At 35.2% G+C, this 16,982-nt stretch overlaps 1 protein-coding gene across 4 annotated transcripts in view; it reads right to left on the reverse strand.

Annotated features, from left to right (window-relative positions):
- PDS5B (PDS5 cohesin associated factor B) overlaps positions 1–16,982 on the reverse strand; it is a 96,809-nt gene that overhangs the window by 65,654 nt on the left and 14,173 nt on the right. For all 4 annotated transcript variants that reach the window (XM_079322384.1, XM_079322382.1, XM_079322383.1 and 1 more), the window contains exons 2-6: positions 10,850–10,975; positions 7,408–7,611; positions 3,330–3,416; positions 3,133–3,230; positions 1,931–2,057 (exon numbers count right to left, since the gene is read on the reverse strand). In XM_079322384.1, coding sequence (XP_079178510.1) covers positions 1,931–2,057; positions 3,133–3,230; positions 3,330–3,416; positions 7,408–7,611; positions 10,850–10,957 — 624 coding nt within the window. In that variant the 5' untranslated portion in view covers positions 10,958–10,975. The remainder of the gene's footprint in view (positions 1–1,930; positions 2,058–3,132; positions 3,231–3,329; positions 3,417–7,407; positions 7,612–10,849; positions 10,976–16,982) is intronic.

The following is a 16,982-nucleotide window of genomic DNA, read 5'->3' on the forward strand; positions in this document are numbered from 1 at the left end:
TTGCCTGTGTTGCTTTTCTATGGATATAACAGATTTACATTCCTTCCACTCCACCAAAAAATCTGTTTTGGTCCCTAGGAAATCTGGATATTCCCTACAGACCATTACACCAATGTCTGCCTTTATGCCACTTTTGGTGATGAATCTGATTATTCAATTTTCCTTTTCAACAGCCCATACAGTTGTTGACAGTGAGGTCAGCCAAGACACACTTCTTTTTAATGGTGGACCTTATCCTGTATCTCCTTCTAGTTTTGTTCTCAATGGAAGATTGGAAAAATTCTCAACTCTGAATTTATTACACTATTCCAACTTGGTATCAGAAGCCACAGAAAGTAGTTAAGAGGACCCAAATTTTGAATAATTTTAAATAAAAATTCACTATGTGAAGATTTTGAGATGAAACAAAGAAATATTAGAAGCTCCTTTCCATTAGTACGGAAAAAAAATTAAAGTAAAGGTACTCAGAATACAGTCCAACATTATGTAACTATTTCAGTTAGAAAACAGGCTACAAATGAGCATCCTATCCAGAGAGACTTTGATTAAAAGAAAAACTGCTGAAAATGCAAGCCCCCAAATATATTACCCTTACTAAAATATTCAGCCAGTAATTTTTAATCCACTATGAAACAGAATTGTTTTAATGCTACAGACAACCTAACAGGATGTAAATTCTTCAACTGAAAGTCAGCTTATTAAACATGAAACATAAAAATAGTACATTCAATTCAAGTTGAAGACAGATGACACAATGAAACAATAGATTCCTAATAACTGAAAAAACACATACGGAAGCATTTTGCATATTCCTGCTGTTATTTTTTGTATTTCAAAGCTTTACTTCATAAATCTGGACTTTAGCCACACAAATTTAAGTCTAGTCCTGGCACAGAAGTATTAGACTCCTTCAAGGACACAGCTAAAACATTTCTAGTAGTATAAATTAATTACTGACCTATATTAAGCATTTAGTCTTTCACTGTCAATAGAAGATAATTTATGTGCTATTTATTTCCTGAAATTAATGGCTAGTAGTAAAGGCACACTAGCAGGCATTCCAAAGCAGCTCTCTATTAATAACCACTTAACCTTACACTTTTCAGAAACTACAGTAGTTAGCACTTTCCTGAACATAATTTAAGTTAAAAAATGCTATTAGATGTGTCCAAAATACAGCTAAAGATACATTTCATAGATAATTCCCCACAGTCCTTTTTTGTCATGCACAACTTACAAGTGAGTAGTCCCTGAGTTTTCACTCAGACACAGTTAGATTTCTGAACTAAGGAGTCAGACTTCCATGCTTTTTAAATGGTTAAGTATCAAAACACATGCACAGTTCTGAAGTTTTTACTTAGTTCACCTATAGGAGACTTTTTTTTAAAGTGACATTATTCACTGAGCCATTCCTTCAGTTCTTCCAGAACCTCCATTTCTGCACACAGTTTTAATTCTATGGCTGCATCAGAAACATACCAATAACATCAAGCCAACATTTTTGAAATACAACAGAGCTAATTACAAATCAACAGTCCTAACAACTTTTTCCCTCCCACTCAGGGCAGCACCTTAGTTTGATACAGCACTACATGAATTAAAAACTTTCCAAAGGATATTTGTAACTCCTCTGATCCCTTCTACTGGCATTGATGGGACATAAGGAAACTGTGTTTAAATTCATATGGCACTCAACCTTTTAGATTACTGTGACCACTGATACTTCACTTATAGCAAGTATATCAGAGCAATGAAACTTGATTGAATTTTCTGGTTATTAAAGTTGCTTGCTGAACAAAATCCAGATAATACAGGCATTTGCTACAGTCATTATCTCAATCAGATCTGCATATCTGAACACGTACATCTAAGAAATCATGGTTATAAAAAATCAATAGAACAAATAAAAACATAAACCACTAAGTCTTACCTTATGTGCTGGCACTAGATTAACTAACACTGTATCCAAAAGTTCCTGTGACACAGTATCTCCCTCACAAATGATAGAGCTCATTAGATCAACCATATGCATATGTACTTTTTGGTTATGACCATTGCTGAAATAAAATATAAAAAAAAACAATTCTTAGTGTAATATTTATATAAAGTACAACTTCTGTTCAGAGTACTGCCTGTGGTGATGCCAAACAACAAGGAATAAAATCAGCAAATCACAACTTTTCTTAGCAATCAAAATACTTTGATTCCTTGATTGCATATACAATCAGTCTTAAATTTCATGCTCTCCACATTCACTACTGCAGTAAGACTATATCTGCCCCTACCATGAAAAGTCAGTGTATTAGAACATCTCTCTGCTCAGCACTGGAGAGACCTCCTCTGGCATGCTGTGTGACATTCTGGGCTTCCCAGCACAGAAAGGATACACACATCCTAGTCCAGCAAAGGTTCATAAAGATGATGAAGGGCCTGGAGCTGCTCAAATGGAAGGAGGGGCTGAGAGAGCTGACATCTTTTTTAGCCTTGAGAAGAGATGGCTTAGGAAACAACTTAATGATTAGTTTAAATACCTGATTTTGGGAGTAGACAAGACAGGGCAAGACTGTCTTGATACCACATGCTCGGTGGTGTCCAGTCACAGAAAAAGAGGCAAGGGACACAGGTGAAATACAAGACATACCACTCAGACATAAGAAACTTTTTAAATAAATGGATGATTAAACACTAGAAAGTTGCCCAAAGAGGGCATCCATCCTTGAAAATGCCCAAAACCTAACTGGCTACAGTTCTGGGCAATCTGCTCAAGCTGATCTGGTTTGAGAAAAGGGAGAAGACTAGACTACCTCTAGCAATACCTTCCAGTGTCCCCTACTTTCTGACTCATGTTTATATATCAATAATCCTCCAGATTTGTTAGAATTGCATATTACACCATTGAATTTCAAGAACATAATAAAAGATGCAGTAAATGACAACCAAAGCTACGTTTCCTAGGAAAAAAAGATGATGTGCAGTGTGTCTTGTTTCACAATACAGAGAAGACTACCTTTAGTTAAACTAAATTATAAAATTACGGTCATTAATTCTAAAAGTCACACTGAACAGCTATGTTAGAAATTGCTAACCTCAATCATGCAATAATATACTGTAATTTGAGGTGGAAATACTTACTTTATTACTGAAAACAGCGTTCTATACAGCTGTGTAAAAATCTCATTGCTGTCTTCTAATTCAAAGCATATGTTATAAGACTTGACCCAAGCAATGTTCTGTGTGGGAATAGGGAAAAATAAAAAGAGTGGTTAATAGAAGATTCAATTGAAAAATTATGGCTAACAGTTTATTATGAAATAAATTATGAAGCTTACCTCAAGCAAATAAAAGTATCGATTAAACTGGGGGCTTTTTGTATCTTCTAAACCTTTAAGTTGCCTTGTTATGAACATAAATATATCCTGAAAAGAAAGAAGTGCTAGTTATTCAATCAACTGCAATTAAACCTTCAAAATAAAATAATTACCATTTAAAGGTACTTGTATTATTGAGTCACTACAAAATATGCAGCAATGACAGACATTATTTCACTATCCAAAAGATGATCATCTACAAAAACCTCATGGAAAATGTCAAGGAGTAATTTTAAAATAATTCATGTTTCTTTAAAAGGTTGAAAAAGTAACCTTTTCCTAAGGAAACAAATGTTTTTCATTTCCAAAGAAAAGCACTCAACTAACACAGCTGCAACTGTCTGGCTGCAGAAGTCAAGAGATTATTATTCAGCAGGACAATGAATTTAATATTTTTGCTTCTCATTACAATGAGATTCAAAAGAAGGGAAAAAGAGGAGTAGGCAACTACATCTTTCCTAGGAGTATTATTATATGTTCAGTCTGTATTGTTTGTGCATTTCTCAGTAATTGAGATACTGACATAGATAATACCTCTTGCAAAAACTAATAAACCAAGTTGCTCCTGCTTCCTTTATCAACTTTCACCACCAGAAGACTCCTACAGAAAGTCTGACACAGAGTAAATTGAAGCAGGTTGCAAGGAACAAATAGTCAATTATGAACAGAACAGAAACACACATGAAGGTATATTTGTAATTTTTTTACACCAGATAATTAACAGCCTTAATCATTAAGCTGAGCACTTACTGTGGATCTAGGTAAAATCAAGAACTAGATTATATGTGATATCACCAAGTCTTGGCAACAAATCACATCACAGTGTTCAGAGATAAAGCCACATTCATGTTTTAATTTTCAAGATTTCATGTTTTGATTTTGAAGAATTAAGGATGATCAGAGGATCACTGTCTGGTTCACACTTCAGATCCCCTACAGAGTACACCATCTAGACTCTTTAGCTGAAATTAAACCAAAAGACATAAAGGACACATCTAACACTCTCCAACAACTCAGGAGCATTCAGTCCCCATACAAATGCCCATCTGAAGAATCCCTCCTTTAAACGTTAGTGCCTGAACACTAGCAGGCCAATCTCCACCCAAAAATGAATGCCATCTTATGGAAAATACATACACTGGAAAGTTTTGTAAAGTTTAGAAGACATACAAACTGAATCTCAGAAAAGAGTAAGAACCAACTGAAGAAAAGGGTTATGTGACAGACTGACCAATGCCAAATATAAAAACTATTTAATCTCAGAACCCATGCTCTATGTTAATTATTTCTGTTAAACTTCACAGGTAGAGGTAAATCTCAGTGAGTTAATTTAATCAAGTACCTTACTTTTTATCCTGCTGCTTAATATGCAATACTTACCTACTGAATGTGATTCAAAGACCCTACTGATTTTCCAAAAGTTCTCATCACTGTGCTATATATAACTACAGACATTAATGAATAGCACACATGTACAAGAAGTCCAACACCTGAATGCTTCAAGTAACAGCATGGTCTGAAAAAGCAAGCACTTATTCCTAAACTAATTTTTCCTATTCCTATTTAAGGAAAGCAAGACAGACTAAACTCAGAAGTATTCACTCATTTTTAATCTCATGTACTATGACCAAACATTTTCCCCCTTTTTAACCACATTTTTCCCTTTTTTAAGCACACAACATACTTTTGAACATACATTTATAAAATCAAATCACAGGCTAAAATAAACTTTTGCTGCAGCCAAAAAATTGGAGTAATTTCACAATAAATCCACAATTTTTTGTGGATTGCTGTCTTGGTGCCAAATAACTACATAATGGCTTCAGTAATCAGTAATTCAGTAATCTCTGGCTCTCACCAGAGAACACCTTCAGATAACTGAGATTCTGCTACCATATACCCATTTTAACATCTACATTTCAGCAGAGACAGGCAAACAGTCTTCTGTCCAAGTAATTTTCAATTCACAAATATAAGTGATTAGATTACCTTCCCACCAAGAAAACCAGATTTTGGCTCTAGGCTTTACACAGAAAGAGGTGGGCTTAAAGCCAGAAGTTTTGATATCCCAGCATAGCAAACCTACTCCAACTCTGTTTTTATTCCACACATGACATTTTCCATCCCTGTTATCAATGCTCTCTCAATGATCAGCAAGGAATGTAGGATTTACACCAATGATACACATAAAAGAGAGAAACCTGAGATTCTTAGTCCTTTCCTCAGCATCTCACTTGCACAATATGTATCCACTGAATCTGAAGCAAGGGCAAAAGCCTAAGTCTTTTCCTCTCAAAAAATGAATCCTTTTCAGCACTCCACTTTTAACTTTGGTGTTAAACATACAGGAATAGACTCAGCTACAGTATGGATTTGATACTAACACTGGGTAAAAATAGTGCCAAGATATAACCCAAGAGGAAGCAGTGTTCCTCTTACCTCTGTTATAAACTGGAGAGAACTCTTCGACATTTCTACCAGAGCTTGTCCTGAAACCACAAAAGCTGAGTTCAGAGGAAATGAGTTTGCGAAAAACCTACCCCAGCAGCCCTAGGAAAAGGTCTCTATTGTTTGGCTTTGCTTTATTTCTCAAAATGTGTTTAGAAAACTGCATCAAGAAACTGAATTCTGAAATCCACATAGATTACAGAACTCTATGCTGGCAGTGGAAGTCCTTCATTCATTCCAAGCTCTGTCCAAGCAGTTGTGGTAGTGTTCTGACATTTCAGGTACGAGATCACTACTGTAAACCTTCCCATTTTGTACACTACAAATTCTGAAGCTTAGTAGCATTTGGTAGATCAAATACTCTAAGGAAGAACTTAGCGCAACTCAGAAAGACAGAAATTAAAGCTCTAAGCCTAACAAGCAGAAGAAAACATATACTCAAAACTGAAATAGAAATCAGGACACTTGAAGACCAGACTTAAATATAGCACAGTAGAGAAAGCTAATATTTAACTCCAGTTTGAAGACAGTGCAATCAATAAGTACGGTAAGTAGATGTTGTACCTCTGATTACACACTAATTCAGAATTAAGAAAACAGAACTAAGAAAAATCCCTAGATATCTCTCCAGTATGTTTGTTAACAGAAGATGTACTGTGGCAGTTGAAACTGCACTGTTTCCCTAATTAGGAAGCTGCTGGTGCAACTACTAGATGAGTAATTGAGTGATTTCCTCTTAAGTGATAATAGATAGTCTATCCACCACAACCATCTTTTTATTCTACTGTGGAATAAACAAAGACCAAACCAAACTAAACAAAAAAGACCACACACAGTCCTATATCAGGGAGACAAAAAAATCATGTATTTTTCAGTGTTACTTTCACCTGCTTTTGTGGTACATTTCCCCCAAAACGCAGTTCATCACTCTACATTTTGAACATGCAAGGGAAACAGTTTGATTTAGAGAGTTGGAAACTAAGTCAGGTTTCTGCTTTAAAAAGTCAAAACCCCCACAAAACAATATAAAATTTATTTTTTTCTGAAACAAATGAGTCAGATCTGTACTTCCTTTTCAAAGTTGACATTTCTCTATCAGCCATCTCCATCTAGTGGGATCAGTGATGTTTGTAATTGCAGAATTTTCCAAATCACATTAAAAATCAAACTCAACATGAAAGTACTTCATCTTTATTTCAACAGAACTTTTATCTATAAATATACAAGCATCCACCTCTGGGTAGTTTAATTTGATATTCAAGGATATTTTCCCAAGTGAATGTATTAGCTATCCTGCAAGAGATTATGATAAAAGCTATATCTATCATAAATATTTCTAAAGTAAAGTAACCTGCAAATCCCAAAAACAGTTCAATACAATAAATTATTTTCAATACAAATCCAAAACTCTGGAAGTTATTGGAAGATGTGCTGTACAGCCCTTTATGTCATGGGCAATTGACTTGACCAATCATATTCCAAAATCAAGTGAAAACTTTAAACTGTTTAGGCTGAACCAGAAATAAAAGGAGAGAAAAAGCAGTCATAACCAATTATATTAATCACTGAGTGTAAAAACAGATTAATTTACCTTCAGTTTATCTGGTGAAGTGTATGGAGCTTCAGGGGCATAAATCCTGAAAATATCAGCAAGACAACATGCTACCAACAAACGTACATCCTTGTCAGGATGTTTGAGGAAAAAATCTGAAGCAAGATGTAAAGCAAGATTTAGGTAGAGCTCCTTTTCTTCTTCAGAGTCCTGGTCCATATCCATGAAAGTTTTCACAACCATCTAAATAGACAGACACACATTAGTACATAAAATTAAATTCTCTATGTAACAGAATTCTTACTAAAAGCTACTTCTCTGGTGTTGTGCAACTTCTGTCAGAAGCATTATTAGCTATGCAGTAGTACTTACTTGAGCAACCAGTGTTTTCATTTTTCAGGGCACAGGAAAGACCTGGCCAAGTCCTCTATCAACTGTCCCAACACACAGTCTCAGCAGAACTACTGAAACCCTAGTTACAGACTTCCCAAATCTGTTTGAGAAACCATGTAATCAAGTTGGACAACTGAAGAAGTGCAACAGCATACACTGTTACAGCCATTCACTTAAAATTCAGAAAATGGTAAAAAGTTAATAAAAATATTTGTTTCTCCCTCAACTATTCAGAGATGATTTTTTTCTCCTTCTATTCTCTTTCAGTTTCAGGTTTTTACCTATTATTGCTCTGAGGAAAATTCTGTTCCCTGTGCTGTCCAGAAGCAGAGCAGACACTTTCAGCAAATGCATATATAAATCCAGGCAGTTCAGTGGCATGGATGTTCTCCAACAAAACTAAAATGACCACTAGGATTATCAGGATGAAGTTACTGAAGTTATGGAAGAAAAAAAAGTCTAGGACACCAAATCTTTAACATGTTAAATAAAACAAAAGCAGGAAAAGCTATATTTAGTAACTGCTAGTTGGTGAGAATTCTTACATTTAAAAACTTTCTGAAGGAGGGAAATTTATTGACAAAACAAAGTAATTATGTCCTTCTGCAATTCCTTATCTGACTCACAGAGGCAGAGTTATTTTAAGAAGTTCAATTCCTGTAAAATTAACAAAATTATACTGAAGACTTAAGTACACAATCATGAGAATTAAAGCCAAAACTCCCACCTATTTCTTAGTGCAGGAAGAGATATTATTCAAAGAATAATAATGTCAAATCCTAGAATCTTATAACACTCAAAAATAATTTACTTTGCTATAGTTTGTTGTTTGGTTGGATTTTTTTTTCCCCCCTCAAAAAAAATTTACTATAACTGGCCAGGAAGCAACAAACCCAACTTAAAAACCCCCAAACTTCTATATAATTAGGATCACAGAAGCTGTGAAGTTTTCAAACATATGAGAATCATTTACAAAAAGGCACAGAAGATCAGTACCTTATGCAGACACAATTTCCATTGCAAGAAAAATAAAGTCCTCCCCAGTCAGGTACAAGATGAACCACTTGAAGTGGACTGGTGCCCTTAAACACTAATTAATTTACAAGCCAGAATTGTTTTCATTTCTATGAAAAGTAGTCTTTTCAAACTTCTTGTAACAAGTATGGGTTTTTTCTACTCTGGAAATGAATCTCTAGTGTTTTTTCCCTGATAACATGAACATCTGTACAAGTTAGGACAACAAAGATCAGTCACCCTGTCTGCAGAGCAATCCATCACAGTGTTTAAGGAAAAACAAAGAAAAACAAACTAGTTGTCCTAGCACGTTTTTCCAGGTTCCTGTAAAGCAATAGGTTAGCCTGAAATCATACCCAGAACAGCACAATTTATACTCCTGGAGCTTCATCCTCCAGATGTAGCACATATTTCTTAACCCATTCAATTTTTACTATGTCATTCTACAGGAACAAGCTATGGAATTTACTTGCATAAACTTACAGAAAGGTGTTTTATTAGACTGGTGATCTAAAATTCGTATTTTATTAGATGATAACTTGGTTCTTGTGTATTAAACGAAACTGTGGAAAAATGTCTTTCTCACACTATTCACCATTTCCAAGTGTTTATCACCTGTCTTCAGTGCTAGTTCACAACTGCCACAACTTAGTTTCTATCTCCTTTTCAAATCTATTACAAACTTCAAGAGGGCATTAATTCAAAATGCATACAATTTTTGAGGTAATTTATGCTACTACAGAAATTCACTCCACATATTCTCCATTTTCTTCTCAGATTTCCCAATAATTAGCATTTATTTTAATATATCATCAACAAACAACAGAATGCCTACTTGTGCGCAGAGAAGTGCTTTTTCCCTAATAATTATGTGAATTTGGCAGTCAGAGAAATCAAGAGGGTAATATTTCACTTATTCATTAACTATTGCTCTTTAGCATCTGCAACTGTGTTTATAGTGAAGTTTCGTACACTTTGTGGTGTAGTGTGGAACATCCAACCTGTTATGAAAGAAACATTGTGCAGTTCTTTCCTTGCCTGAGCACCAATGAAATCACAGCCAGAATAAACAGCTAACAAAAAACACAAGACACCTTAAAATGTCCTCTTATTCTGCAAGACAGATCAAGATGACAGAAGAGACTAGACATTCAAGGCTAAAACTTTCATTCAAAAACAAAATTAAGCTGTAGAAGAAAAAGGATTAGTAAGAACTGCAGTGCTGCATTTCCACAAGCTGGAAAAAAAACAAAACACAAGTGCTAAAAAATAATTCCTTGTCTTAGGAAACACTCATATGCAAAGTTATAAATGTTGTCTTATATTCAGTATCATAGAATGCAATATACTCACTGAAGTCCACCAGCCAAAACCCCAAAGCCTACACAGGTTACTGGGGGGAAGAGGAGAAGCAATCCTTGTGTTTTGGGATTTTATTGGTTTTTGTTCATGTACCCAAAGTTCCAACTGACTTAAAACTACCACTTCAGAAAAACTCCAAATTAAGTTCTTCCATCTGTTAGATTACTTAAGGTTCCTCTCCCACATCTGTTCTCTCCTGTTTCATGGGCCAAGCTCAAGCTGCAGCATTCCTTCTGCACAATACAAGCCTGCCTTTTTGTGAAAGTACACAGGTAGATACAGAACCGTAGTAACAAAATTAGCCTCCAAATCTGTCCAACCTTTCTGTACACTTATGCCAAATAAAGTGGTCAAGGAACTCAAGACAACTCAAGAATGCATTGAGAGGTATCCAAATTATGACTCTTTTAAAGAGAAAAATGAAAGTACTGACTTAGCATAGTAGGTGAAATAAAATTTAAGTAGTATTTGAAATTAATGAGGCTTATTTCTATGTGTGATTTTTAAATTGATTTAAGCCTTTTTTGAACAAGCCATTTCAAGAAAGTGGCAGAAGAGAAGGCACAAGGGAGAAACTTGTTTGCTTTGTACAATTAGAAAACATAAAGCCCAAAGTAAAAAAAACCGCTTCCAGATACAAACTACAGTAACAGGATCACCGAACATCTTTTACAAGAAACTTTAATCTGCAGGCAATTACTTGCTTACTAACCTTTAATCTTCTCACCATCTCTTCTTTAGATATTTTATCAGAGATTTCTTTGACTCCTGGAGGATATGTGATTTTTCCATCATTGGCTCTCGTCTTGGAATGAGCCATGATTTCACGGTTTTAAAACTGTGGGAAGAAATTAAGAAAACAATGTTGTTTAACTAGTTCACGCTTAACTACAGCAGTCCCACTCTGACAAACAAAATACAACTTGAAATATACCTACAAACACAAAAAATACAAAATACTTTAATTGATTCCAAGAGACAGCAACAATTTTGATATCCAGGTAGACTGTCCTATGACACAATAAAGCTTTCAAGAAGTACACATCAGAAAAAAGCTAAAACTCCTGGAATATATTTGATCTTCACACTAACAAGATGCAACCAAGAATCTTAGTGTACTGTATGATCTGTTTCCATCTCTTGGTAATAATAGATCCTAGTCAGCTTGAGCATTCAGACATCTGAAGTAGACTCTGTGTTCTTTTTACTCTTTTGGAAAATGCAATTTTCCAAAAAAGTCTAAACACCAGTACTGGTAACTGTTACACACCATCAGCTGTAACTCACCAGTACTACCAGACAAGCAGCAGATAGAGAATGAAATTAAAGACACAAACTGAGCAGACCAAACACAAGTCTTTCCTCTATGTCATTAAGGACAAGTCTTGAAGTGAAAGAATGCAGATAAGCAACAGTATCTTCCTCCTAAATTCTAACTAGGAACACAACCCAGTTACTTGGTTTCTCAGTCCCTCTAAACTGATGCAAATGCTGACTACCATGTAATCCACTCTAACTTATGCAGAGTTTCATTGCTGTAGAGAAGGAAGGTGACTGAAACCTTTACTTACACAAAAGCAATCAATAGAAAAGATGGCAAAAAAAATCTAAATAGCATGTGGGGACAATCAGGATCTTGGAAAAAGACTGTACCAGGGCAGTTACAAATCAAGAATGCAACAAAAGAAACAAATTTTTTTGTCATTGTCTCAATATTTTTATTTATTTTGCTAAAAGTATGATCCATTTCTACTAGTCATGACTGCTCTGAACTGTTCCAAGTCAGGCATTTTCTTCCTACAGACCTCCTACAAAAGAATCTACATATACTTTGAATTTCTTGGAACTGTAACACCAGAAACAAAAATCAGCCAGAATCCACCAGAAGAGCTAGCAGTATGTTCCATAATGGCCATAATTAAAACTTAGTGGCCCCCAAGCCAAGGTCATTCTACACTGAAGGAGAACTAAAAACTTGAAATATATTCATCTACCCAACCCCTCCAAAACACGTCAACATGTTTTGTATTCTTCAGTTCTTATTTCAGGAAAACAACCACAGTTACAGGTGTTGCTTTGTCTTCACTTAATATTTTGCCAAACAAAGAGTTAACACTGTCTTTTTTTTTTTTTTTTTCCAAAGAACACATACAGCACAACACATTTTATTTCCGTAAATAGAGAAAACATGAAGAGAATGAACATAATCAGATTTCATTCAACAGGCATGACATGCAATGTACTTCAACAGATACACGAAAATCAACTCAGTTTCTGTCATCTTCCCTGCACCTACATACACTCAGCAGTGGAACAGTGCCATGTGCTAGAAGGTAGTGGTAGAAGTAGTAAAGATTGACAATGACAAAGCTGGGAGGAAACAAAAGTCATTGAAGTAACTTTTTCTAATACTAAAATATGATGTCACTTTTATCCCCATTATATTTCTTTAATGCACTGTCATGACAGTAAGTCTAGGACTTCTCAAAAGTACACAGAAATTGTAATAAAGTTCACTCTTCTTGCCATTTGACATAGATATTCTATTCCACCTTTCAGATGGGATGATACTATATATTATAGCTAAATTCATTTCAACAGCTTATCACAGCAGAAGAGACCCTTGCTCGCCTCAATCTGAGAGTGTATAAAAGCATCAGATGCTTTGATGGACCAATCAAACTTACCAACTCAAAAAACAAGCCTAATTGTTTTTGAAAAGCGTGTGACAAGCATCAAAGCTAACTCAAGGGAAAGAACAGGAACTAAGGGAACGGGGGAACAAAACTCCATTTTCCAGTGGTGGATAGCTGTCAGATCACATCAAATGCAGTGGAAACTTGATTAGAACATGATGATGTAGTTCCATTTGGAGCACATTTTGAAAGAATTCAAAGACTGAAACTCATACATTACAGTCAAGTGGAACTGTGCAGCCAGTATGTCCAACAGCCACACAACCAAGCTTTTAAGCTTCAGTGGTATCCAAGGTCTGGATGAAACTGAACATCTGCATTGTGTTTGGTAGTGGGGGAGGCTGAAGGGATGGACCCTGTAGGGGCTGTTCCCATATCAAACAGAGCCAGATCCAGGCAGCTCCAAAATGGACTGACCCCTTGCCAAAGATGAGCCATCAGTGATGCTGGCAGCACCTCTGTGATAATGTATTTAAGAACGGACAAAAAACACTGCACAGCAGTTACTAGCAAGAAAAGTGAGAAAAACATGAAACAACCCTGCAGACATCAGGGTTAGTGAAGGATGAAAGCAATCTCCCTGCATTTATCTTAACCCATGAGCTTTTTGTCTTATTTCCTTCCCTGTCCCATTAAGCAAAGAGAGTGAGAGAGCAGCATTCTTAGCACCTAACAGCCAGCCAAGGTTACAGACAGGGATGTACACAGCAAAAAAATAAAGAGGACTTCATTTTTCAGAGAATTAATACATCTAGTCTTGCAGGGTCAAAAATAATTCTAAAAAGGTTGTAAGAAAAAGAATATAGAGGATAAAGAATTGTAAACCTTCTAATACTGACAGAAAGCAAAATAATTCAAAAGAAACAGCAGAAAACAAAACCTATAATTAAAAAAAAAAAAAAAAGAAAATTCAATGCTAAGCAATCCCCTTGTACTACAGTTATAATTTCAACAATTATCTAAATAAAACTTCATTACATTCTACTGCTAGAAGTTTCTGTTCTTCTGGACTGCCAGGATAGCTGTGCATTTCTAGCTTTATCAAAATAATCTGGGTTGAACATTTAGTAGAATCTAGGATTTTATTCTGGAGGGAGGGTGTTTTGGTGATTCTAACCAAGTGCAAGTCTCTGATTTCACATTACAGATCGATCAGCTGTTTCAGTGAACTTCTGTCATGGAAGAAGAGGATAGTAAGAGCTAAGAACAACAGCCTCAAGGCCAGTTGTATCTACAACATGTTGAAAATGAAAATCCATAAGCCAGTGATGTGCTATCCAATGACTGAATTTCAAAAAGCTTTTAAAATTCATTTTTATAGATTCAGTGCATTGGAAAACAAAACAGTCTAAGACTACAAACCTTTTGAAAGGAGGAATTTCTTTGAAAGCATCTTTGAGATTCAACAGACTCAGACGACAGCTTCTATTACTTCTTTTTTAAAAATTGTATTTTAGAAGTTCTCCACCATGTTTTCAAAATTTCAGTATTATTCCATGTACACCACCAGAAGGGAAAGAGCACAGGTCTCACAAGAAGAGCCTGAGCATGCTAGGGTTGTTTAGCTTGGAGGAGACTCAGGGGGGAGTCATGAGAGCAGTTGTTACTGCTCTCAACAACTACCTGAAAAAAGGTGAGGAGAGGTGGGGATTGGTCTTTTCTCCCAGGTATGTATGGCAACACAAGAGGAAGAGGCCTCAACTGGCACTAGGGGAGCTTTAGGTTTGACATTAGGAAAATTTCTTCACCAGAACAATGGTCAGGCATTAAAACAGGCTTCTCAGGGAAGTAGCAGAATCACTATCCCTTGCAGTGTTCAAAGGCACATGGATATAGCACTTGGGGACAAGGTTAAGTGGAGAACAGAGTGGTTCCAGGTTAATAGCTGGATTCAATGATCTTAGAGGTCTTTACCAATTATTAAAAAGGAAAAAGTTCACATGGATGCTTTTTAAGGCAAGAAAACACTTCAAACAATGAAATGCTCTGCACCATGCAGAATCCAAGCACATAAACTAAACTTTAACTCATGCGCTGATTCTGCTGTTACATGAGGATAAAGAGGAGAGATACCTATCACAAGAAACTTGACAAATATATAAAAAATAAATTCCAGTCTTCACAAATAAGAATAAAAAATATGATTCAATCAGGCTTTGGTTTTTTTTCAGTTACATTAAACAGTACTGTAAGTAAAGTCTTCAAAAACCATCAAGACAATAAATCTATTTTAGATTTTAGAGCATTTAAAATACAAATCCTACTCATTATATGCAAGAGGATGATACAGTAAGTCTTGAGATGTTCTTTCAACACAGAAGCACCACTGCAATTATAATTTCTCAAAGACCTGAAGTCAGGAACTAAGAGAAAGACTGTAGATCTGTATTTAAAAACATGTATAAAATAGCATGACAAATTAAAAACTAAGTTATAAGGAAGGTGGGGTGGAAAACTAATACAGAGAAAGGAAATAAAGATGACAAAACACACACCTCCTTTGTACAATGACAACAGGAAAATTAAAGCATGGGAAAAAAAACCCAAAAGTGGAAGCTACATTTATTGGACATTAGAATAGGATGGATTAAAAAGTCATTCACCTCTTGTGACAAAAATCAAAAGATCACATTTAATGTCAAATTATTTTATCAGCCAGACCACAAATGGGAACAATCAATTAAACTAAACAGAGTTAATTAGTAATAAGAACCACTGCCAAAATTTGGTCAAGCTCAAACTACAAATGAGTTCTGTACATAATCAGTAGCATCCACTAGCTACTTGCTTCCAGCTAAGCCTACTGGCCATTGTATTATTAAAATATTCAAATGCTTTTTATGAATAGCTTAACAACACATATACTACTTGCTCAATACTTTAAAAATACAGATTGTGATTACACAAATAAAACACTAATTGATACCTTGCATGTTAAGAAACTATGCAAATATACTTCATAGGTCAATAAATATCATTAGAGGATATTAAGTCAATGATCTAAGTGGAGAACTTAAATTACACTCCATTTAATGGTATTTTGTTTGGTTGATAGTTTACATTGCCTATGGTGATTTAATTAACTGTGCTAATCATTAAGCAAACTGTGCCTTAACATACATGAAGTCATCACGTGTCAACAATGACTTTCCAGAGATCTATACATGTTTTTAAATCCTCATCCTCCAGATAGTTTTGCAGAAGTCTTACCCAAGTGATGAAGCAAACTTTAGCAAACTTTAGAAGCCTATATTCCTTGCAAGTCTGTCTCCTGCCTATTGCTTTCTTTTTAAAATCCAGAATCCAAACATGAGGACTTAGAAGATCACCAGGAACAATGATCGATTCAGCAAATTCTACAGTCATTATTATTTTTTCAGAACTTGCACTGAATATACATAATTGTCTATATATCTATTCTTGAAATAATTTTAAAATCATGTATATATAAAATCTAAGAAAGTATATATCAAATTTATGTAGGTTAATACATATACTTTTAAATCTATGTTTGCAAGACATTTTTCAATGTGCCGATAAGAATAACACTTTCGTCATGTTCACAAAGGTATTAGAAGCTCAAGTGAATCCAGCAAGTGGTTGGCATGGAAAAAAATTTGAATGTGTAAAGAACTAGATACATGTTTCCACAGTTCATAGCATTAAAACAAGAAAGTAAAGCCAAAAAAAAAAAAAAGACTGGCAAATATTCATCAACACTTTCACCACAACCAAGCAGCATGACCAGTGGCCTCTCACTGCCACAGGCCATGCCATCAACAATACAAAAACAGTTTAGAAGATGCAAAAACACTTTACTAAATTGTCTCATGGGATATTACAAGAAAGCAAAATCTTTTTCATCTCATAACACTACAAATTTCACTCCAAAGCTCTAATCCTTTCTCAACACAGTTTTTAATTTCTTTTTATTATTTATATACATTTCTTATTTTTGCACCGCCAGTGGGTATCCCTATATGAATTAATACAAACCATGACAAATGCTTGAAAACACTAACTTTGTTTCAACAACAAGGATACAAGAAAAAAATTTGTCAAGATGCAATTTCCACAAAAGATGCAACAAGATACCATTAAGAGATTACTCAGCAACTTACAACTCAGGCATCTTTCTACTTCATCAGT

Source organism: Erithacus rubecula (genome assembly GCF_903797595.1).
Source record: "Erithacus rubecula genome assembly, chromosome: 1".
In the NCBI taxonomy this organism is placed as follows: Eukaryota; Metazoa; Chordata; class Aves; order Passeriformes; family Muscicapidae; genus Erithacus; species Erithacus rubecula.